This window comes from Bufo bufo, chromosome 3 (assembly GCF_905171765.1).
Source record: "Bufo bufo chromosome 3, aBufBuf1.1, whole genome shotgun sequence".
NCBI lineage: Eukaryota > Metazoa > Chordata > Amphibia > Anura > Bufonidae > Bufo > Bufo bufo.
In genome coordinates this window covers 292,835,514-292,861,806 of record NC_053391.1, presented here as the reverse complement: position 1 = coordinate 292,861,806, position 26,293 = coordinate 292,835,514, and the positions used below count along the sequence as shown (strand labels likewise).

Here is a 26,293-nt window from a genome sequence, read left to right as displayed (position 1 = left end):
AAGGCCTGGGACAGTTTTTATGACACCCCGCCAGCACCCTCACCATGATGCGCGGCCTAGTGTCATGAGGAGAGAAACGTTTTGGAAGATGGTGAAGGAGTATGTAGCAGACCGTGTCAGCGTCCTCAGTGATACTTACAACTACTGGGTGTCCAAGCTGGACACGTGGCAAGAACTGGCGCTCTATGCCTTGGAGGTGCTGGCCTGCCCTGCCGCCAGCGTTTTGTCTGAGCGGGTATTTAGTCCTCCTGGTGGCATTATAACAGATAAGTGTATCCGCATGTCAACTAAAAAACTTATAAAAATGAACAAGGCCTTGATTGCCCCAGACTTCTCGACTCCACCAGAGGAAAGCGGATAAACAAAGGCACTTTAAATGTGTTGTTTAATGTACTGAATACACTGTATTCCCATGCACCCCTTCCACCACAAAAAAGGGTATATGGTTAATCTTCCTTTTCTCATCCTCCTCCTCCTCTTCCATCATATCAACATGCTTATTCGTCACATATAAGGCCCTCACATATAATTTTTTACCGGGTCAGCTCAACTGCATGCCCTCACATATAATGTTTTATAGGGTCAGCACAAGTGCAGGCCCTTGCATATAATGTTTTACAGGGTCAGCTCAACTGCAGGCCCTCACATATAATAATGTTTTACAGGGTCAGCTCAACTGCAGGCCATCACATATAATGTTTTACAGGGTCAGCTCACCAGCAGGGCCTCACCTACAATCTGTTACAGGGTCAGCTCACCTTCTGAGAACAGCGAAGTCTTGCCTGTTGGTACTATGGCACAAATGGCTGACTTCATGTTAGGCTGCCTTTCCCACGACACTCGCGTTATACGCATTTTAGACAACACGGATTACTGGTTGTTCACCCCTCTTGACCCCCGCTACAAAGAGAACTTCTCATCTCTCATTCATCTGGTGGAGAGGACAAGCAAAATGGTGCTATACCAGAAGGTCCTTGTTGAAAAATTGCTCCAAAGTTGATAGGGCAGACATCCAAATGGATTGTCGCCGTCACGGGGACGTGCGATCGCCTAGAAGTTATCTAGAGTCAACAAAGCGGCAGCAGACCCTCACCTACAAGACCAGTCTCAGTAGCTAAGAGTCTGGTCAACACAATCCTCATCATGATGGTACACTGGTTGAACGTTGTGCAGGCCGGGAGCAAGTTGGCTGCTCACACCAGACTTGCCCTCCCATAGATCCTCGTTAACGGAAAGTGTACTCATTCCAATAACAGGGCCGCTTAGGAGTGCTGTATTGTTATTTATCATCACTACCTGCCAAAGTCGGGAGTGGGTCATTGCCATGCGCCTGCTGCCTTCCTTGGATGTTTGTGCTTTAATAACTTGACCCAGCCTCTCTGGGTGATTCACAATTAGGAAAAAAAAAATGACCAAGGCAACAACAGCCAATCAGATTTCAGCCACTGACCTCCCTTGGATTTGGTATCCCTTTCTCAAGCATCGAACCCTGATTGCCCATTATCCGTGATCACCATTGTAGGTGCAGAAAAGAACATCGAAAGTTGATAGGGCAGACATCCGAATGGATCGTCGCTGTCACGGGGACGTGCAGTCGCCCAGAGGTTATCTAGAGTCACCAATGCAGCAGCAGGCCCTCATCCCTTATGTTTTAGATGGTCAGATCTGCAGGCTCTTGCTTCAAATGTTTTTGAGGGTCACCCAGCAGGCCATCAATCATAATTTTTCAAGGGTGTGTATGATGCCCTCCTTTATGTGTAACAAAGGGTGTTTTGGAGTGCCGGTTCCTTGTAATTTTTGGCAGCCCTTTCACTTAGTGCATAGTCTTTATGAGTGTAGGAGTCCCATTACCTGAACTATTGTACCACAATGTGAATGAGGCCCTCCATTATGTGATATACATGTTATATCAGAGTACATCTTCCTTATAATTTTTGGCAGCACTTGCACTTTATTTACAAGCAAATATACAGGAAAGAATGTTCCTTAACAATTTATCCTCTAAAATTGATTTTGTTTTCGGCTTTATGCGTATTATTGTCAGTCTGTAAAAGTGGCTTACTACTTGGACAACATGGTTCCCAGTAGCGACATGGAAGTCCAAGATGCATCGAGACATCCTCGCCATGCTGTTCCCGAACCATTTCGGTGGTGTTTCAATCAATTTCTGACCTTTTCCTATGAACCAGGCACCCTCCCCTCTTCAGAGCAGGGGGGGCCTGGTTTAATGCTCGGGTTCTCCCATTGACACATCCGGATGTGTTCGGCCAAAGCACCCGAGCACTTTGGTGCTCGATCATCACTAACCAGAACCAACAATGCAGATGAGCTGAAGGCCCCTATCAAAGCAACCTGGGCTTCCATAACACTTCAGCAGTGGCACAGGCTGATCGCTTCCATGCCACGCAGCAATAATGCATTTTGTTCGGCCCAAATATAGTGCATAAAGAGGCATTTTTTGTAATGCTTTTTTCCAAAATTGTGTGTTTGAACACTTTTTTAATGCCATATGTTTTTATATAAGAAAGTACTATATATTTCACAACTGTCACAATGTATACAATTTTTATGCCATGTGTTTGCATATATTATACATACAAAAATAAAACTACACTGCTCAAAAAAATAAAGGGAACACTTAAACAACACAATGTAACTCCAAGTCAATCACACTTCTGTGAAATCAAACTGTCCACTTAGGAAGCGACACTGAGTGACAATCAATTTCACATGCTGTTGTGCAAATGGGATAGACAACAGGTGGAAATTATAGGCAATTAGCAAGACACCCCCAATAAAGGAGTGGTTCTGCAGGTGGTGACTACAGACCACTTCTCAGTTCCTATGCTTCCTGGCTGATGTTTTGGTCACTTTTGAATGCTGGCGGTGCTTTCACTCTAGTGGTAGCATGAGACGGAGTCTACAACCCACACAAGTGGCTCAGGTAGTGCAGCTTATCCAGGATGGCACATCAATGCGAGCTGTGGCAAGAAGGTTTGCTGTGTCTGTCAGCGTAGTGTCCAGAGCATGGAGGCGCTACCAGGAGACAGGCCAGTACATCAGGAGACGTGGAGGAGGCTGTAGGAGGGCAACAACCCAGTAGCAGGACAGCTACCTCTGCCTTTGTGCAAGGAGGAACAGGAGGAGCACTGCCAGAGCCCTGCAAAATGACCTCCAGCAGGCCACAAATGTGCATGTGTCTGCTCAAATGGTCAGAAACAGACTCCATGAGGGTGATATGAGGGCCCGACATCCACAGGTGGGGGTTGTGCTTACAGCCCAACACCGTGCAGGACGTTTGGCATTTGCCAGAGAACACCAAGATTGGCAAATTCGCCACTGGCGCCCTGTGCTCACAGATGAAAGCAGGTTCACACTGAGGACATGTGACAGACGTGACAGAGTCTGGAGACGCCATGGAGAACGTTCTGCTGCCTGCAACATCCTCCAGCATGACTGGTTTGGCATTGGCTCAGTAATGGTGTGGGGTGGCATTTCTTTGGAGGGCCGCACAGCCCTCCATGTGCTCGCCAGAGGTAGCCTGACTGCCATTAGGTACCGAGATGAGATGCTCAGACCCCTTGTGAGACCATATGCTAGACCTCATGTGGCTGGAGTGTGTCAGCAGTTCCTGCAAGACGAAGGCATTGATGCTATGGACTGGCCCGCCCGTTCCCCAGACCTAAATCCAATTGAGCACATCTGGGACATCATGTCTCGCTCTATCCACCAACGTCACGTTGCACCACAGACTGTCCAAGAGTTGGCAGATGCTTTAGTCCAGGTCTGGGAGGAGATCCCTCAGGAGACCGTCCGCCACCTCATCAGGAGCATGCACAGGCGTTAAAGCGAGGTCATACAGGCACGTGGAGGCCACACACACTACTGAGCCTCATTTTGACTTGTTTTAAGAACATTACATCAAAGTTGGATCAGCCTGTAGTGTGTTTTTCCACTTTAATTTTGAGTGGGACTCCAAATCCAGACCTCCATGGGTTGAAAAATTAGATTTCCATTTTTTTTTATTTTTGTGTGATTTTGTTGTCAGCACATTCAACTATGTAAAGAACAAAGTATTTCAGAAGAATATTTAATTAATTCAGATCTAGGATGTGTTATTTTTGTGTTCCCTATTTTTTTGAGCAGTGTATATCAGATTGGTTGGTGTTTAAAACCCAGCACCCGAAAAGCAGCTGTTTTGAGCAGCTGCCAATGCCAGAAACAATACAGTGCATAGAGATAGTTCACAAAAGGCTCCGGCCACTGTGTAGCTGCAGTGCAAGAGTACTGCAGCTCAGCTCCCATTTGTAAACGGGAGCTGTGCTGTAGCTCGCTGGCACCAGGAACTACACAGTGTACAGAAACTGGACAATGCCTGGATTTCTCCTACCCTCCTAGCTGAAGTAGCACCTGGAACCGAAAATGCTTCAATTTTCCCTTCATATATTGGGCATTTAGGAATTTCTGGTGTGCTGGATATACTGGGAGATGATAGTAAGCATCTTTTATGTCCAGCATAAAACAGTCTTTGCACAGAAGATCCACCACGGACTTGATTATTTCCATCTTGAATTTCCTGTACACCAAGGACTTTTCAAGTTTATGATGGTCCTGTATTCTCTGCTTGTTTTTTTGTTTCTTGTATTTATTTATTTATTTTTTTTTTACCAGGAAAAGATTTGAATAAAAACCTATTACTTCTTCTGATGCTGGACAGGGAATAAGTGAACCTTTCTGGGTAAGTAACGCTACTTCTTTCTCCAACGCCCCTTGCGCCGCCTGGCCTACTTCTGTTACTAAAAGTCTGTTTGGAAGAGAGGACTTCCAGCTGGAACCCTTCTTCTAGAGATTTTAGAATCCAGGTGCTGTTGGAGATCTTGGCCCAGGTGGGGAGGAAGTTTGCTAACCTGGTGTCATTAAGGGTTATCTTTTTTGGCTGGGTTCTGATTTTTGAACAAGAAACCCCATTGCTCTAGAAGTGGTAAACTTCCATCTGCTATCCTTTTTATTTGGGCTTATTTCTTTCCCAGAAAATCTTTCTTCCTATCTCCTGCCTTCTCGAAGATATTATCAAGAGAAGATCCAAATAAATACATGCCCTCACACGGAACATTACAAAGACGATTCTTTGATGCCACATTCCCTGACCAATTCTTTAGCCATAAGGCCCTACTGGATGAATTAGCTAGTGAGGATATGTGGGTGGATAATCTAACTGCATCTGCAGATGCATCCACAAAAAAATCTGATGCTTGAGAAATAACTGGAATGGATTTTAAAGGGACACTGACAGGCCTTCTGAGCATAGTTAGCTCTTTATATGCCCCCCTAGGTCTTATAATAAGTTCCCAATTCATATAAGTATTATCCCTGTGCACATTATAAAACGTTAAAAATAATCTTTATAATCACCTCTCCTTTCTGCCCAAGGGGCGTTCTTTGTGGCGCATTTGTGCCCAGCCGCGTCCCAACTGCCGGGTCCTTAGACACGCCCATCTCATTAGTATTCACTTGGCGCAATGTGATCCCGGCGAGCGAGGGTGCCGGGCGCATGCGCATGATCTCCGAATGTCGGGGACTGAGAAATACCGCCCAGCGAAGTGAATACTAATGGAGGGGGATCCATGGCAAAACTCCCATGGAAAATTATGTAGTAGACGCAGAGTGTGGTAAGTTAAATTTGCAATGCGATTAATATGACATTATATGTATTAATATATATTATATGTATTAATCGCATTGCGATTACAACTTAGATCTGAGTTCCTAATGGTTGTATTGCTAGAATATAATGAAGATTGAGAATATAGTGCTATATTCGTCAATTCTAGCAATACAACCATTAGGAACTCAGATCTAAGTTGTAATCGCAATGCGATTAATACAGGTTATATTAATCGCATTGCGATTACAACTTAGATCTGAGTTATTAATGGTTGTATTGCTAGAATTGACGAATATAGCACTATATTCTCAATCTTCGTTATATTCTAGCAATACAACTATTAGGAACTCAAATCTAAGTTGTAATCGCAATGTGATTAATATAACCTGTATTAATCGCATCGCGATTACAACTTAGTCAAATTTGTGACACTGCAGCTTCCGAATGAATCCAAAATGGATGCTGTCCAGGAGCTGGGAGGGTCTGGGAGGGAGGGTATGCTGCTGATTGGCTGGAATGTGTCTGCTGACTGTGAGGTACAGGATCAAAGTTTACACAATGATGACGAATAGGGGGCGGACCGAACATCGCATATGTTCGCCCGCCGCGGCGAACGCGAACAAGCGATGTTCGCCGGGAACTATTCGCCGGCGAATAGTTCGGGACATCTCTACTCCTTGTGTCTTGTTTTTGAGGATGCCTTTCTTGGTTTATCCTAAAAAAACAATATGCTGCAATAAGCTACCATCCATAGAGAAAATGCATATATCCACTGTACATACCCTCCACAGGTGGAAAGGTTGACAGTTCCTTTGTCACCTCTCCAGCACTCTCCATGCTGTTCAAAGGCTCTGTACACCTTGGATCTGGTCCCTCCCGACAAGGATCCTCAGGCTGCATAGCTGGGCTTTAAATTATGAAAAGATCCGTGCTTCATGTGCTTCCTGCTTGTAATCACGCAATATTTGCATAGTATTGTGTTCCTGACTCCTATGCCACACGATCTTGCAATAGGAGCAAGAAAAGCAGTGTAACCTAATACGCCCAGTGAGGCACTCACATGCGCACTCCCCCACCGCTTTTCAATGCCTGATTGCTTCACGTCCCAATGCCTCACCGTCAGAGCCCACAGACAACTTGCACAGGGGAGTCTTCGGATGTGTGGAGCTGGGAACTCACCCGGCACACTACCTGGCCCAGACAGCTTTAAGCCACACAGAGAAACTACTCTCTACCTTATCCTATGCCTGCACTGCCTAGGACAGGAAACCACTGAGAGATGGAGAGGCTCCTCCTTTTTTTTTTTTTTATACCAGTGGGTTTCCGGTCCTGGAAAGCAAACCCTCTCTCCTGGTGCTGTCATAGGACAATGGGAAAAAAAATAAACAAAATAAACTTTTTCTCCATAATATGTTTTTCCTCCAAATTAATGTTTTCTCCTTATTCTGACCCCTATAACTTTTTTATGTTTACATCTATGGAGCTGTGTAATGGCAAATTTTTTCATGGTGTCGCACAACGACAGGTCATAGTGCATGCCTACGTGCACTACATCCTGACGCTGTACGCAGTCAAGACAGAGTTCAGAGCGGGTAGGTTGAGTAGACCCTTTTTATCGGGCAGGCGGTAACCTGTGCATGCTGCCTCTCCATTTAACTCTATGGGACTGCCGGAGATATCCGAATACCAGTACTCTGCTGTCTCTAGCGTTGCCATAAAGTTGAATGGGGCAGCAGCTCTCACACGTGACTGTACTCTATTCAAGCAAGGTAATCTCATTCCCTCATTTGGAAGGAGCTCCAGGGGTCGGCCCACCCGCCAATCAGACACTTATCGTCTGTGAAATGCACATTTGGCAGATGGCTATTCCTTCCAACCCTCTACATACAAGCACATTCGGCTTGGCTGAGCATGCATGTGTTATTATTAAGAAGGAGGAAATAAGCTTCTGCCAGTTCTGGCAGCACCTTATCTCGTTTAGGAAACAGATCGGGCATGTTAAAATGCAACAAGACCAACCCTTCTTCCCTTCGACATCAGCATTTGTGTAAAAGTCAGAACACCCCTGTACACAATGGATGGTTGGCCAATCGCCATTATACTCATGCTCTTTTTCTCTACTTGGACCGCATTTGCTCCTTGTAGTTACCTCTTTAGCTCGCTTATCTTTTAATTATTATTTTGTCTTGAAAGTAATGACACTGAAAAAACTTAAGAAAAATGAGTTTGACCTTTTAATAGTAATTTTAAAATTGGAAAAAACCCTCCCAAAAAGGTAACTTTTTTTATTGTAGATTTTTAATGCATGTCTGCAGTAAATCTTGTTGGCACACAACTCAGGGTACACTATTGCATTTTTAACCCCTTAGTGACAATAAATTTTAGCCTTAAGGACCTTCTCATGGCTGGCCAATGTAAGTTTTTGGGGATGTATTTTGTGCTGCTGGCAGTATTTTGTCATTGACTGTGGTATTTGGCTCTGTTGGGGTGGTATAATGTGCCACAATATGGTATTGCTGGCCCTGCCATCCATCAATTTGGACCCAACTACAAAACGGGGCCACTTTTAGTATTTTTTCCAGGGACACTTAAAGTTCCCAGTCCGCCCCTGGATATCACTGATAGGAATTGGGATGCTAAGCTCAATTGAGCGTTTTGCCACATTTGAATCCCCACAAAGGGAACCTGTCATCAATTTTATGTTGCCCTCACTGATGGTAGGATAAAGTACTGCCAGACAGGCTGATTTCAGCAGTGTGTCATTCATGAGCTAATGGCAAGTGGTTGTTACAAACCTGCATGATAATTATTACAGTCCAGCCCTGGAAAAAGAGTCACAGCTGCCTGAAAACAGTGATGGTTATTCATTAGCTCCTGCTTTCCCTGCCCACCTACTGGTGATTGACAGTATTTGACTTAGTTTTTCCCTAAGAAAGAAATGCCAGTCGTCAGCTGGTGGGTGGGAAGAGCTCATGAATAACCATGATTTTTTTTTAGCCAGGAGTGATTCTTTACCAGGCCTGGACTGAAATAATTATGATGCTGCTTTACGGCAAACACTTACTGTACTTTAAGTTCATGAATGGCCCACCCCTGAAATTAGCATGCCTGTCACTACTTTATGTTGCCCTCAGTGAGGTCAGCATAATGTCAATGATGTTTTCCCTTTAAATCTAAGCTGTGTCTGCATGTCTGGTAAATATGAAAGTCTTACTGATTATGATTAAGAACATTTCAAGTAATAAAAATCCTTACTTGACGAAACATTTCAGGGATATCATACACATAGGTTGTTCCTAAGGACTGTGCTTGGAATCTTTTTGATTGTAACAGATCTTTTGTTACATAAGGCGTGTTGATAAGCATCCCGTGAAGCGGTCCCTGCTTATCTCCATAGGCCTGGAACATTATCTAGAAAAAAATGGAAGATAATGTTAATGGCATATTCATCAAATGACAACATCTTACATAAGAAGAACTACGTATGAACCTATCAGAAAATGAGCCACAATAAGTTTAGAAACAATGGGCAAAAACACATGCTAATTTTGTAAAAGCATTTTTAACACTTAACACTAAGTTTGCAACTCCTACAAATATTATTGTAAAAAGTGTCAGTTAAAAAAAAGAGGAACATTCCTGAGAGTGCAGGAATGCCATCTACATGCACGTCACTGCTGCCAGCCAATCAATGACCTTAGTGGCAGGGGCTGTTATGTGCACACTTCTGCTCCAACAGGGACTGGAAGAAAAGAAGAAGGGAGACTTTTTTAAATCCCTGCACACTGCCTGGCAATATCAAAAGGGGTTTACAATCTTGAAGATCCTCATTAATTTAGTGTTTATGAGCTGTCAGGAGTGAAGAGATAAAGGCTACAGACAAAGTCTATAGAGCAGCTTTCCTATATGACTCTATGTAGAGTCATATAGGAAATGTTGTCAATAACTGATGGGATCACCCACTAGACTCCCTGAAATAGAAAAAGCAAGGACTTAATTTAAAGGGGTTGTCTCACTTCAGCAAGTGGCAATTATAATGTAGAGAAAGTTAATACAAGGAATTTACTAATATATTGTTATTATCCATACTGCTTCCTTTGCTGGCTAAATCACATTTTAAACTTCTCATTTCCATGGTTACAACCACCGTGCAATCCAGCACTGGCGGCCGTGCTTGTACACTATAGAAAAAAAGAAAAGCACTGGCCTCTCTGCTTTTTCCTATAGTGTGCAAGCACGTGCAACGATGCTGGATTGAAGGGTGGTCTTAACCATGGAAACGAGAAATGTATGATCTAGCCAGAAAAGGAAGCAATATGGATAATAATACATTAGTATGTGCCTTGTATTAACTTTCTCTACCTGATAAAGGCAACCCCTTTAATAAAACACAACTACATTGAATCTTTTCCCACAAAACCATATATCAATCTGTTCAGCATCTTCTGCTCTTACAACTGCTGCCTGCAGATCAGACATGGTGTTTAACATACCAAGTGGAACAATAATTTTGGTGGAACAATATTTTATACCATTTCCTTTCTCTGCAACCTACTCTATAAAGTGTCACGTTTAACTTTCAGTGTTAAAAGGATTTTCCTTCAGGCTCTCCCCAGTGTCACCAGTTAATAGGTAAAAAGGGGGTTGTCTGAATTCAGTAGGAAACCAGGCGAAATTCATTGCATACCTGCAATAAAGAATAGATCTTCAGTTTCCCATGCAGATCCAGTGCGACCACTCTGGTATTTCCAACTAGACAATTGACCTGGCTGAGTAAAAAATGCCTGCAGGTGCAGGATCTGCTAGGTAAGTAATGGTCTATTCATTATTGCTGGAAAGCCACGATTGTTGCCCAGACTCTTCCTGAAACCGAACAACCTCTTTAAAAGACAAAAAGTCTTTGGAGAAATTGTTCTTACAGTCTTTGCCTTATACTGTAAAGCCATCTTATGCACCTGTATCTAAAATTTCAGATACTGACCAAAAGTGGTGTGATATATGAATTCTCAGTTAAAGGGAACCTGTCATCAACTTTATGCTGCCCAGCGGTTTGTCATTTATAAGTTTAAAATAAGTGGTTGCCGAGAACCAACATCACAATCATTGCAGACTAGGCCTGGAAAAGAGTCACGGCCACCTGAGAAGAGTCATGGTTATTCGTGAAATCTTGCTCTCCTTGCCCACCTGCAGATGACTGACAATCTTCTACCTAGTTTTTTCCCTTTTTCTCTAGGAGAGAACTGCCAATCATCAGCAGATGGGCGGGAAGAGCAGGAGATTGTGAATAACCATGACTCTTCTCAGGTAGATTTGACTCTTTTCAAGGCCTGTGCTGCAATGATTATGATGCTGGTTCTCGGCAACCACTTATTTTTAGCTCATGAGTGACACACCGCTGAAATCAGCATTTCTGTCACTAATTTATGCTGCACTTAGTGAAGTCAGCATAAAGTTGATGACAGGTTCCCTTTAAAGTGAATGTGTTATCAGAAAATTAGCTATTGTTTGAATCTAGTTTTTATTTTAAAGTAATCTCTCAGCTCAAAAAGACCTCCCAACTTAGAGTAAGGGGGGTTTATTGTAAGTGATGCCAGGTCCGGTAATTTAATTTTCATATTCATACTCGCGCTTTGACGCTGTGCTCCTACAAACCAGCAGCAAAATGCAGATAGGCGCAGCCTGCTGCACTGACATCTGTAACCCTTTACATGCCACAGGCGCTATTGCCTTTGGCATGTAAGAGGTTAAACGCCCACATCAATGCTTCTTCATGGGAGAGCCAAATCCCCACTCCCCGCTGAACTGAAGACCTGTGCAGCGCTTAGACTAAGCCACTATAAAAAGGCGGCATATCAGCCTAAAGCCCCTTAGTGACCATCATAAAAACGCATATTGGTGGTCATTAAGGGGTTAAAGAAATGTTGATGATGTTATATTTATTTTTGCCGGTCACCATCTGTATTTAAAAAATAAATTAAAGTCCTACAGTTTTCGCACTGCCAATAAGCTTAAAGGGATTCTGTCACCAGGTTTTGGGCTATATTGCTGTGGACATGCACGGCTAGATCGCCGCTAGCATGTCCGCATTATATCTGTCCTATAGGGCTGTGTGCTTTTAATTTCTTTAAAAAAGGATTTTATAGATATGTAAATTAGTCTTGAATGTGTCCAAGGGGCTGTACGAACCTTCCTGGAGCCCAGCCGTGCCCAGCCACGCCCGCCTGTGAAGGAGCCCAGCACCGCCTATGTCCTCCGAATCCCCTCCTTTCATCAACTATAGATTGCCATAATCTCGCGATGCGCGAGCTCGCGCATGCGCAGTGCCGGTATAGTGTTCTTTCCCTGTGCTGGTATCAGCCTCAGGGAAAGAACTGAGCATCGCGAGATTACGGAAGAAATTCCAAATAACTGTCTTACTGCGTCCCACCTCAGCAGCGATGGCGCGCTGTGAAAAACCCTGCTTATGTAGTTCAACAACCCGACCACGTTCAAAAATGGGAGAATTTTTTTGCCTTTGCCATTACAACGTGTGACCACCTGACAGAAAATGACAGTGAATCCACATCTTTGCACAGATTTGGCCTTTTAAAGGCATGTGGTCCTAAACTTTTGATCAGCTGAAAAACAACCTGTTTCAGTTTATTCGTTATCACTAAATTAAATGCTCAAAAAATGTTTTGTCTCACTCTCATTTCTTCTTGTTGCATGTTGAAGCTGTACTTGGAACCTTGTTAAGATCCAGCCATGCTAAATATGATTTTTTGCCATTTTTCAAGTGGTCTTAAACTTTTAATCAGGACTGTATATGGTTTGGCCACTCTGACATCAAAACAGTACATCAAGATGACTTCTCTTTGAAAGCGGAAGATATCCAGCAGTGCCATTAGAACTGTCAGAAACCAGTGGGTCCCACGTATACCCATCTACTGCTTGGAGAAGTCTGACCAGAAGTGGTCTTCGTGGAAGAACTGCAGTCAAAAAAAGCCATACTTTCAACGTGCAAAGAAGGCCAAGCGATTCAACAATGCCGGAAAAAAGAAGAATTGGGCTGCAGAAAAATGGCGGCAGGTGCTCTGGACTGATGAGTCCAAAATGTCAAATATTTGGCTGTAAACTAAGGTAGTTTGCTTGCTAAAAAACTGGAGAGTCTGCAGGCAACAGTGAAGCATGGTGGAAATGCTTTGCAAGTCTGAGGCAGATTTTCAGCAAATGCAATCAATTAAGCAGAGTACAAAGTCATTTTTATCATATGCTAATGAGCCATCGCAAGTGCCCAGGGGCGGAGAGTTTTCTGAAAGTGCACAAGTTCCCCCGCCTCACTCGCGCCTAACTCCGCCCCTCAGTAAGCTCAAGCCAGCCCTGTGGCTCTGTGACATCATATTTTCCTATAGGCTGTTCGCGCATCACTGCCGGGCCCGGGCATGTGCAGTGTTCTGCCCACTGTGGGCAGAGAGACAGGGATATAGAGTGCGCATGCACCAGTTACTGGCGTGAAATTGGCGCATGCGCACTGCATATCTCTGTGCCTCTAACCACAGTGGGCAGAACAGTGCGCATGCCCGGGCCCGGCAGTGATGCGCGAACAGCCTAATATTTAGTTACCGATATGTGTCAGACCAGTTGCGTATCTACTACAGAGGTAGACAACACCACATCTAGGGGATCCAGGGGAGAGAGATACTCTTCCTTCTCTTCCTGACATAAATCTATCGCAATTGAGTTAAAGTGAATGGGCATTCTTATAGGTGGAATCACATAGACTCAATATGTAGTAGCTCACTAAAATTTATTATTAAATAGGTAGCGTATAGAGTATAAATAAAAAAAAAATATATATATATATATATATGTATAAAAATTTATAAATAATAGATAAATGTTCAAAAAAATATATTGAAAAGATATATAGCCAGATGATAGCAGCACTGTGGTTATTCAGTAAAATATTCCAAGGATAAGGAATATGGGTATCAGCTGGTAAGCTTGTAGAAAAAACACTGAGATACAAGTCCCGAGGTCAAAGCAGAGTTCATTCAAATACCATATATCTCAGATATTATACAGAAGGATCCAAGTAGATCATAGATGTGATGTCGTGAACAGATTTCTTTATATCAGTATTGCCTGGAAAAATTGATACCCAGTTCAAAATGTGACCTATATCGGTGATATAATTGATATAATCAAATCAGTGCAAATGGAAAAGAAAGGATGCAAACCAATGCATATAAAAAAGGTGTGTCAAAGGTGTAAATAAATACAAAAGATGCAACAGAATGTAGAGATTATGTTGTCTCTAAAGTGTGAACGTGCTGATGGAGGAATAGATCAGAAAAAATGATCAGGAAAAATAATCGGAGTGACGATGTGTACGCACTGCCAGTTGCAGGAAATGTCTCCACAATATTAATACACTTTCAAAGTAGTTTCTCTGGAGAGTATAACTTATAGTTGCTGATTAATATTCATATATATTGTTGCAATCTGAGTTCAAAATATGATCGCAAAGTTCAGTGATACAAAATGCGGTTGCAGAAAGTTATTCCAGTACTCATGTGTGTAGAGAATGTCCTGTTCGTGGTTTCCCACGTGGAGTGAGTATAGGGTAAGCTTACTTCTGACTTTTATCTTTTGTAATCTCAAATAGAAGGCTTCGATAGTACCTCACTTAGCAAGAATACATGATCTGTATGGCAGATGCAGTCTGTTATGACTGGTGGACGGAGCTGGACTAGCTTCCTGCTACTTCCTGTAGCGTGCCGATCACTGCCGTAATTTCTGGACCTTTTACTTGAAAGCGTTTTCTTTAACATCAGCTGGGAGAGCGATGTTGAATATCTAATTGCCGGTTATGATGGTGTCAGATCAAATATATCTGATACGCCAGACGCGTTTTGAAAACTCTGCTGTCTTCTTCCTCAGTGGCTATATTTGATCTGTCTGACAAACTGGCTCTTATATATATATATATATATGTCTTCCTGGAGGGCTCTATAGTAAATCTGGAATGGATTTTATGCTGTAAGATGGGATTCTCATTGAGTTGCGGTTTTATTGCGTTTTATCGGCACTGGTGCGTTTTTTTTACTTATAGGTATCTCTGGCTCCTCTAGAGAATACTCTATAGATTATTATGGACCAAACTCATTGCACTGTTGTTCAATGTGAATAAATGTTAGATATATAAAAAGATATAATAAGATATAAAAAAAAAAGATATAAAACAGATATTAAAAAAAAGGTATAAAAACAATAGGGAAAATTTCTCAAAAGGGGAATATGTTTCTATAAAATTTTTTGTAGGATCAGAGCTGTGTTTCTTATTACAAAATCCTACGTCAGTGTATACAATGCAGGTAGTAGTATAGGTGTTGATATACATAGACCTTGATTTATAAAGCCCTTCTGTTTCTCATATATTCACTGAATATTAATATAGTCATATAATGATACCAGAAGGTATATTAAATGATGTTTACAATGCACAGTGATGTTCATAATATGAGTCTATAGGGGAATATACTCTAATATATAGACAGATCAAGTGTGTACTTCGTTGAAAAAATTCAATGACCAATTTTTTGGTTTGTTTCCCACTGTTGCATGCTCATAGTGCTGTGCAAAGTACGTGTTCTCAGTGGGTGTCTTGGGAACTGTTTTATTTTAATGTGTATCATTCCCAATCCATCTTGTCATACATTATGATTCCATAGAGTGTCGTGTCAAAGGGAGCTTGGGCCAGTGTGCGTGTATCCCTCAGAGTGAAGACAAGTGTTATCATATGGTGACATCTAATTTTCATCTGGGATAAATGGAATGCGGCAGATGAAATAGGGATGGAGGCCCCCAGGCCAGGGGTGGTCATAGTGCTGGTAAACAGCCTGACTAGGATCCCTTGTGACCCGAAGGCATCCACCCCATTACAGGAACCCGAAAATTTCTAATTCGGCATTTAACCCCCCTGGTATCAGACTGCCGAAGTCAAATATCCTTCTAGATTCAGAAGATGGTGGCTCTCTCACTGCTCCACTAATGGAAAAGGTGCACTGCCCACAGCACTCCCTATGGCTGATAAGGTAAGAAAAAATTTAAGTAAAATTGGGCGTCACTCAATATTAGGCAATCATACAGACAAGTTGGATAGTGTCAGAAAGTTTATATACTTATATATATTCATTCAAAATAATGACAACATGTTGCATAAAACAATACAAATCAATACATTAAAATGGCGCATATATAAAAACTCTTGAGGTAATAAAAATTCACTTGGAAATAACTAAAATTCAATCGCACTGAGTGCCTGAGGGCCCTTATAGCCGTGACTGTTAATATATTTTCCCAACAGTTGTAGTCCAAAGACAAATGTAATCCGGGGACAGATATGGATAAAGCAATAGTCCAAAGACAAATATAATGGTTATCCACAACTTGTACAGTGACTAATGTCAAGCAATTTGATATAAAAATCAATGGTAGTTCCACACTTTATCTCACAGTCAATTTTATACTATAAACTGAGTACTTTAACGCTCCTGATGTTAGGCCGCTTGTGCGCCAAAATCCTCTGGTGCAATGCTCTTGTTGTGAGCTGCAAGGACCTGTGAGCCGGATCTCTATATAAAGTTCCCCACACTCCTGGCTTTTCGTTGTAGCGGTCTTTCCGCTTTGACCTTCCAGGACCTGTTGTGGCGTCCCACGTGGTTTGCTGGGCGGTCAGGTGACTTTCAATTCCAGGCGGGGTTATTTCAAATTTCTTTAGCCTCCAAATGTGGATAAGATGTTTTTCTTTAGTCGTCCCTCACTGTCATTTACCATACGCGTTTCGGGGTAAAAGAGCCCCTTCCTCAGTGGTATAGACAGTGAAGACTGAATGTCCTTTATATATCGTAATTGATTGGTGCATTGCATGTTGGGACAGTGAGGGATTCGAAAAACATGGATGTGGATTTTGGTTTTATACCGATTTTTTTCAAAGGTTCAGTGCCATCTATATATTATGTATACTTGTAGAGAGCGCATATGCGATTTCTTTATTTTTTCATTATTTTTGTTTTCTTAGTAGCTTATATAAGATGCAGAAAGCCACATATTTCCGATACATTTTTAAAAAAAGGGGCATCAGAATTTTTTCTCTGTTTTAGTTTGCAGAGATTTATGAATACCGCATATGCGATTTCTTCATCTTTTTGCCAATTCCTCCAAGTGCAACAATTTATAAATAGAAATGGAACTACATATAAATAGCCATAAGGACATGAGTATATTAAATATAAAATTCATTGAATCAGAAAAACACTTTATATTATAAAAATAGATATACAAATATCAAAAAATTACATGTTACATTGTAAAAAACACATTATATTATAGAGAACGCATTATATTGTAGAAAAATCAAGAAAACGCACATGCGGTTTCATTGCGTTTTCAATGCGTTTTTGCTAAAAAAAAAATAAAATGAAATAAAAATTGGAATAAAAGTGGGGTTGGAGACTTCTGGTGTTGTTTTCAAGTATGGTTTGTATGTTTGTCCCCGTATAATGTAGTATATTCGATAGAAGTAGACATAATGTGTATGGGGACGCGGGCCTACCAAAAAGGGGAGATCTGGGTGCTGGGAAACAGCCTGACACAGATGTCCTATTCGAGATAGACCAACGTCCCTTTTATAGGAACCCAAAGAGTTCCATATCTGCATTCAAACCCTTTGGTGTTAGAGAATCAAATTCGAAAATCCTCTTTGATTCGATTCTCGACATTCGGAGGATATGGTTCCCTCCTCTCCATGGATATTCCACTCTTTCTAATGCCATATATTTAAGGGTAGATGGGTCACTATTATGGTGGTCCCTATAGTGCCTGGATAGGGAATGCAATTCATATCCCTTTTTTATATTGGTAACGTGTTCAGATATCCTCTTCTTTAATGTCCGTTTAGTGCGCCCTATATATGGTTTACGGCATGGGCATTCTATCAGATATATCACGTTAGTTGAATCACATGTCAGACCCTCTTTAATATCTAAGGTAAATGAGTTTTGCGTTGAGGTAGCTTTTAATGTTTTCCTAGGAAATGTAGTAATTCTACAATTAGAGCACCGTCCACACCTATGGAAGCCATTAAAGGATAGCCAATTATGTTTGTTTTGTCTGCCTTGGCTTTTGTTCTTTATTGAAGGGGCTACCTTTAGGCCCAAATTAAACGCCCTAGTATAAGTGATCTGGGGTGTATTCGTAAGCATTGGGCCCACTATTTTGTCCCCAAGCAGATGATGCCAATGGTTTCCAATGATCCTCTCCATGTTCTTATACTGTGCATGGAATGGCAGGATCATTCTCAATGTCTCATCATTCTCTTGTTTTTGCCTGGGGACAAAAAAAGTCATCCCTTTTCATTAATTTCACTTCCTCCAATGATTTCTCCAAATGGTGGACTGGGTACTGTTTATCTATAAACTGTTGTTTTAAAGCCTCTGCTTCTACGTCAAATTGTTGGTCCTGAGTGCAATTACGCTTTAGTCTCCTGAACTGACTTTTTGGAACATTAATGAGCCACCTAGGCAGATGGCAGCTCGTATACAGTATGTAGCTGTTTTTGCTCACCGGTTTATGGTATGTACTGCATATTAATCTGTTCTCATCCACTTTGACATTGCGATCCAAAAATTGTATATTCTTCGTATTCAATAGTGGAGGTGAATTTTAAATTCAGATCATTTGTATTTGTTTCCTCCAAAAAGTCAGTAAGGGAAGTCATTGTGTCCTGCCAAATAAACACAATGTCATCTATGTACCGCCGCCATAGTACCAGACCCGCCCCCAACAGTGGTTGAATAACAGTGGATTCCCACTGTGCCATAAACAAGTTGGCATAGCTGGGGGCGAATCTGGTACCCATGGCGGTGCCCTTACATTGTACATAGAAGTCCCCATTGAAGGTAAAATAATTGTGTGTCAGTATATATCTGACGCCTTCTATTATGTGGAGTATTTATTCCTCTTTCATGGTGTTACTTAGGGCAAGTTGTTGTTGGAGAGACTCTAATCCCTGTTCGTGGTCGATTATCGTGTACAGAGAGTTTACGTCCAATGTACCCAATATCCAACCTTCCTTATATTTCATCTCCTCCAATATCCTAATCACCTCAGTAGTATCTTTAATATATGAGGGTATATTTTTCACAACTGGTTGTAATAATTGGTCGATATATCTCGACAGGTTGGAGGAGATGGAATTGATCCCTGATATTATGGGTCTTCCTGGGGTTTTTGTTAGATCCTTATGTATCTTGGGGATACAATACATTACTGGCAATCTCTTTTCCGTATTCATAATGTATTTTGCTTCTCGTTCCAACAGAATTCCCGAAATGGTACCCTTCTAGATTCGGCTCTGGACATTCGGGCAATGTGATTGCCTCCCCTCCAATGGCGTTCTACCTGTTCAAATGCTGCAAATGTGAGATATTTAGGATCTTGGTTATGAACTAGTTTAAAATGCTTGGACAGGGAGTGTTTCTCATACCCTTTTTTTATATTGTTTATATGTTCAGCTTATCTAGTCTTGAGAGGTCTTTTGGTTCTACCAATAAATTGTTTGGCACATGTGCATTCTATGATGTAAATGACATTAGAGCTATTACAAGTGAGAAGGTTTTTAATTTCAAAAGAGAACGTATTTTGTGTTGAGTTAATCCGTGTAGTTTTCCTAGGAAATTTTGTGTTTTTACAATTTATACAACATTCACATCTGTGGAACCCACTCCTTTTGAGCCATTTATTGATGGATAAATTGTTCTTTATGCAACGTTTGATAGAGGGGGCTATTTTCAGAACTAGGTTAGGAGCCTTAGTGTATACTATCTCTGGGAGTGTGGGGATAAGGGGTCCTATGGTCTTATCAGTCTGAATCAGGTGCCAATGTTTTTTTTTTATTTGCTCCATTTTTTTGTATTGTGCATTATAAGGTAGTATTATACGGATTCTGTCTTCTTGTTTTTTCTTATCAGTCGGATTTGATATAAAGAAAACTGATTCCTATCCATTTCTCTAACCTTTTGTAATTCATTTTCAATCACGTTGTCAGGATAATTTTTGGACTGAAATTGAGTTTTCATTTTGATGACCTCTTCTTCAAACTTTTCTCCACTTGTACAGTTCCTCTTGATTCTGCGGAACTGCCCAACGGGTATGTTCAACAACCAAGTTGGTAAATGGCAACTGGAGAAGAGGATAAAGCTATTTCTTGCCACCGTTTTCTGGTTAGTGTTACATATATATTGGTCTTGTTTGGTAGTAATGAGTATATCCAAAAATTCTGTACAGTCTTGATTGATGTTAGAGGAAAAATGGAGATTGTATGAATTATTGTTAATTTCTTCTAAAAAGGTATGTAGTTGTATTTCTCCACTCTGCCAGATAAAGATACCATCGTCTATGTACCGTTGCCAGAGCACCAGATCCGACCCCAGCTTGGGTAAGATGGTCTCCTGTTCCTATTGTGCCATAAATAGATTGGCATAGATGGGGGGGAATCTGGTGCCCATGGCGGTACCCCGGATCTGCAGATAGTAATCCCCCTCAAAAAAGAAATAGTTGTGCGTCAATATATGTTTGACGCCTTCTACCAAAAATTCTATTGGTTTATCATTTAAATCACCATAATATTTCAGTTGTGCCCTCATATTAGCTATACCCTGTTCGTGATTGATAATAGTATAGAGTGATTGTACGTCCAGAGTACCTATCAGCCAGTGTGGTTCTTCTTTCAGATTCTCTAAAACTTGGACGATCTGTGTGGTGTGTTTGATGTAAGAGAGGGTTTTCTTCACCGCTGGTTGAATTAATTGATCAATATATTGAGACAGATTTGATGTCAATGAATCGATGCCCGATATAATCGGGCGTTCTGGTGGATCTATCAGATTTTTGTGTAGGCAGTAGAAGATAGGTAGCCTCTGCTGGGTCCCCAAAATAAAATCTAATTCTTGTTTTGTTAATAGACTTTGTTCAAAACCTTTGTTACAGTATTGAGTCAATGTTTCCATAAACTCTGCTGTGGGGACTTTTTTTTAAGCATTCCGCATTATATTTATCGGTTTCTAAGAGGACGATAGCTCCTCCCTTATCAGCTGGATGGATGGTTAGATTGTTCTGTGTTTGTAATTCTTTAATTGCGAGTATCTCTTGTAGTTAAATTGTTTCTTCTGGTGGATTTCTCTGGTATTCTTCTCAATTCGGTTTCAAAATCTCTTTGAAAAGTGTCTATTTATGTACTAATTACTTGTCTTGGGAATTTTTTTGACTTTGGTTTTAGTTCTGTATGTTTAAATTCTGCCTCCTTATATTTGCATGTGTTTACTGTGACCGGATTTAAAAAAATATATTTTTTTAAACAAAGTTTCCTCACAAACTTCTCCACCCACACATACGTATTAAACTTATTCAACTTTAATGTTGGTGCGAATTTCAAACCTTTGTTCAGTAATTTTGTTTGAGCGTCAGTTAAAATCACTGAACTCAGATTCACTATAGCTTCCTGGCTTTCCGTATTTATCTGTGGCTGTTGTAAGCCCCTCTTTTTTCGCTGGCTTCTTCGTGTCTTTCTTTTGGACCTCTCTTGTGTTCGTTGTATTGTTGTCTTTGTGTTCCCTCTCTTGGGTATTTGGGTGTAGGGTGATATCTGTGGTTCTGTGGGAACCAGTCCCTCTGTTGTGATTTGTGATTGACTGGTAGTTGAATCTCTTCCTCAGGTTGTATGTATGTGTCGGTGGTGATTGTCGGTGTTGCAGGTGTGTCATTGCTGGTGACTATGACTTGCGTCTGGTTCTTGCATTGTGATGTATCAATGGTGATTGTTGGTGTTGAAGGTGTGTTGCAGTTGGTGTCTGTGACCTGCATCTGATCCTTGTTTTGTGGTGTGGTGGGGTCCTGTCTAAAAAATTATTGTGGTTCAATGATTCAAATCTATTACTTACTGGAATGTTGTATTTATTATAATTGGGATCACTAGTTAATTCTAATGTGGGTCTAGTGTCTGTTTGTCTCTGTTTTGAGTTATTTCTATGAATCTCTCTCTCATCAAATTTGGGGCTATGTCTGTACTTTTTCGTCTTTTTATTAATTATTTTTAACTCCATTTTGTCCAGACTTCTGCACATAATTGGGAGTTTCTTCACTAGAATTTGGATCTGATAAATTTTGTCAGTTATTTCTTCTAGTAATTGGCATCTCCTTTTTATAATCAATTGTGTTAAAATCACTGACTGTGAAAATAAGAGGGTATCCCATTCTTTATTGAATTCTTCGTTGCATATATCCAGTGCAGGGGTCTTGGACAATAATAATCCCTTAGAGATTCTTTTGTGTTCAATACATTGTCTTAGAGACTTGATTTCCCATTGAAGTTTGAGTTGTTTCAACAGCAATGGTTCAAGTTCCCTAAAGATTTCTGATGTAGATCTATCTCCTCTAGTATTGTTAGATTCACATGAAGTAGGGTCATCAAATTTATAGGTTTCTGCTTTAAGTCTTTTACTTTCTATGTGGCTCCAAATATCCATCTCCAAACCGAGGGGAGTTCTGTCCTAATTGAGTGCGTTGAAGTATATCTAGGGGGATGTATAGGGCGGCTCTCCCTCTGGTTGGTGGGAGAGCACTCAATTAGGACAGAGCTCCCCTCGGTTTGGAGATGTCTTCGCTCTGAGGGATACACGCACGCTGGCCCAAGCTCCCTTGGACACGACACTCTATGGAATCATAATGTATGACAAGACGGATTGGGAATGATACACATTAAAATAAAACAGTTCCCAAGACACCCACTGAGAACACGTACTTTGCACAGCACTATGAGCATGCAACAGTGGGAAACAAACCAAAAAATTGGTCATTGAATTTTTTCAACTAAGTACACACTTGATCTGTCTATATATTAGAGTATATTCCCCTATAGACTCATATTATGAACATCACTGTGCATTGTAAACATAATTTCATATACCTTCTGGTATCAGTATATGACTATATTAATATTCAGTGAATATATGAGAAACAGAAGGGCTTTATAAATCAAGGTCTATGTATACCAACACCTATACTACTACCTGCATTGTATACACTGACGTAGGATTTTGTAATAAGAAACACAGCTCTTATCCTACAAAAAATTATATAGAAACATATTCCCCTTTTGAGACATTTTCCCTATTGTTTCTATACCTTTTTTATATCTTGTTATATATTTTTATATATCTCTCTAACATTTATTCACATTGAACAACAGTGCAATGAGTTTGGTCCAAAATAATCTATAGAGGACTCTCTAGAGGAGCCAGAGATACCTATAAGTAAAAAAAAAACTGTGCCGAAAAAACGCATATAAAACTGCAACTCAATGAGAATCCCATCTTACACCATAAAATCCATTCCAGATTTACTATAGAGCCCTCCAGGAAGACATATATATAAGAGCCGGTTTGTGAGACAGATCAAATATAGCCACTGAGGAAGAAGACAGCAGAGTTTTCGAAACGCGTCTGGAGTAAAAGATATATTTGCTCTAACACCATCATAACTGGCAATTAGATATTCAACATCGCTCTCCCAGCTGATGTTAAAGAAAGCGCTTTCAAGTAAAAGGTCCAGAAATTACGGCAGTGATCGGCACGCTACAGGAAGTAGCAGGAAGCTAGTCCAGCTCCATCACCTGTGCAGGCATCACCGGAGACACGAGGGATGCCAAAGATACACAGGGGTCCTCACTACAAGCCGACTCTGGGATCGCTAAAGAGGAGCAAAGAAATACAGCTGTGCTCCGTCCACCATTCATAACAGACTGCATCTGCCATACAGATCATGTATTCTTGCTAAGTGAGGTACTATCGAAGCCTTCTTTTTGAGATTACAAAAGATAAAAGTCAGAGGTAAGCTTACCCTATACTCACTCCACGTGGGACGCCACGAACAGGACATTCTCTACACACATGTGAGTACTGGAATAACTTTCTGCAACCGCATTTTGTATCACTGAACTTTGCGATCATATTTTGAACTCAGGTTTCAGATCGCAACAATATATATGAATATTAATCAGCAACTATAAGTTATACTCTCCAGAGAAACTACTTTGAAAGTGTATTAATATTGTGGAGACATTTCCTGCAACTGGCAGTGCGTACACATCGTCACTCCGATTATTTTTCCTGATCATTTTTTCTGATCTATTCCTCCATCAGCACGTTCACACTTTAGAGACAACATAATCTCTACATTCTGTTGCATCTTTTGTATTTATTTACACCTTTGACACACCTTTTTTATATGCATTGGTTTGCATCCTTTCTTTTCCATTTGCACTGATTTTGATTATATCAATTATACCTATCACTGGTATAGGTCACATTTTGAACTGGGTATCAATTTTTCCACGCAATACTGATATAAAGAAATCTGTTCACGACATCACATCTATGATCTACTTGGATCCTTCTGTATAATATCTGAGATATATGATATTTGAACGAACTCTGCCTTGACCTTGGAACTTGTATCTCCGTGTTTTTTCTACAAGCTTAGCAGCTGATACCCATATTCCTTATCCTTGGAATATTTTACTGAATAACTACAGTGCTGCTATCATCTGGCTATATATCTTTTCAATATATTTTTTTGAACATTTATCTATTATTTATAAATTTTTATACATATATATATATATATATATATATATATAATTTATATTCTATACTCTACCTATTTAATAATAAATTTTAGTGACCTACTACATATTGCGTTTAAGTGATTCCACCTATAAGAGTGCCCATTCACTTTTCCTCAATTATTTTACTTGGTGAACAGAGTGCGACATCAGTTTGGAGCACCTTACCATCACCAACTAGAGGGAGAGCCGCCCTATACATCCCCCAGTTAAATCTATCGCAGTCCAAAGTTCTGTGGTAACTGCATAAAGTTCATATGAACTGAGCTCCTAGTGGTTTCTACAGACAGCCAATTTTTACTGTACAGTATGAGCGCCAATAGCTTTGGAGCTGTATGATAAGTTATCCATGTATTTATGCCAGCTGCTCAGAATGAATGCCATATTAATAAAGCACCACATTAAAGTGGGCAAGAAGAAGGGCGATTTTTCTAATTAAAGATTTCCTCCAATTTACGCAAAAAAATTTAAATATATCAGAAATCTCACTGGAGAAAAGCCCATACAAAGTTTTGCTATGAGGGTCTATTAGATACAATACTCACAAAATTTAGGGATATTTGACTTGTGGGTAAAATTTCAGGATGAACCTAAAATGCACACAATTTTTCAGTACTTTTTGCACAACATCCTGGCCACATCACACACCGATAACCGCTTCATTGTGAAAATGCCCTGCGAAACTGGATGATGAATGCCACACAACTCCAGGCATATTTAAGGAAGGTGAGAGGCACCTAAGTGTCACGTCAGACCATTTTAAACAGTTTACATCGTGGACTGCGTACTAGACGACCTGCAAGGGTACCTGACCAAACAACCAGGCACAGGCGTCATTGTCTTGCATGGGCTAGGGAGCATCTATCGTGTTCGAGGGACCAGTGGCCCTCAGTGCTGTTCACTGATGAAAGTCAATTCACACTGAGCAGAAGTGATGGCCGCCAGCAATGTTGGAGATGTCAAGGAGAGAGCTATGCATCAGCCACTGTTGTCACCAGACGAGCCTTTGGTAGTGGTGGTGGTGTTACAGTGTGGGCAGGTGTGTCTAGTCAATACAGAAGTGCTCTATTATTTGTGAATGGTACAGTGACAAACCCAGACTATTTGAATAACATCATTAATCCAGTCATTGTGCCTGTGCATGAATAAAACAGGCATAATTTCATCTTCATGGATGACAAATCATCGAGGTTGCATCATTAGGGAATGGCTGCTGGAGACTGGGGTACCTCAAATGGAGTAGCCTGCACTTTCTCAAGAGCCGAGTCACCGTGTAGAGGCTTGAAACTCTGTACCCCAGAAAATCAATGACTCGAAGGCCGCCCTTCAAGAAGAGTGGGATGCCATGCCTCTGCAGACAATAAGTCAACTTGTGAACAGAATAAGATGTCGTTGTCAAGCTGTAATTGATGCTCAAGGCCACATGACAAGTTTTTGAGACATTGACATTTTTGTGGGGGTATGCCTACCACTGCAGTTCGCTTTTGTTTAAAAAAAATATTGTTTGACATGAGGAAATCACCAATGTATGCTTCTACTTAAATGCCCTACTTTCATGACATAATACCATTGTAGCGTGAACTTTTTACGTTTTCCATAAATTTCACCCGAAAGACAAGTATCCCTAACTTTTAGGAGTAGTGTATGTGTATACACACCTATGTCAAAACCAAGCAGTGTTGACAACTTTAATTTTTCTTTTTACTGAACAACTTAATCCACAGAAAACATTTCTTAATGACAAATTGGAAAACCAGAGTGAATGAAAAAGACTATAAGTTCTAAGTTATAAATGTACTTATATGACGTGCTTACTAGCATTAGTGAGAGCTAAAAAATGATGATAATTACAATCAAAATTGTCTGCTCAAGTACCATTAGCCTCAATTATGAGACCCAAGAAAAGA

General features: G+C 40.8%; 1 protein-coding gene across 1 annotated transcript in view; it reads right to left on the bottom strand.

Annotated features, from left to right (window-relative positions):
• Positions 1-26,293, bottom strand: part of ACACA (acetyl-CoA carboxylase alpha) — a 993,014-nt gene that overhangs the window by 362,897 nt on the left and 603,824 nt on the right. Inside the window, exon 39 of the mRNA XM_040424192.1 lies at positions 8,921-9,076. Coding sequence (XP_040280126.1) covers positions 8,921-9,076 — 156 coding nt within the window. The remainder of the gene's footprint in view (positions 1-8,920; positions 9,077-26,293) is intronic.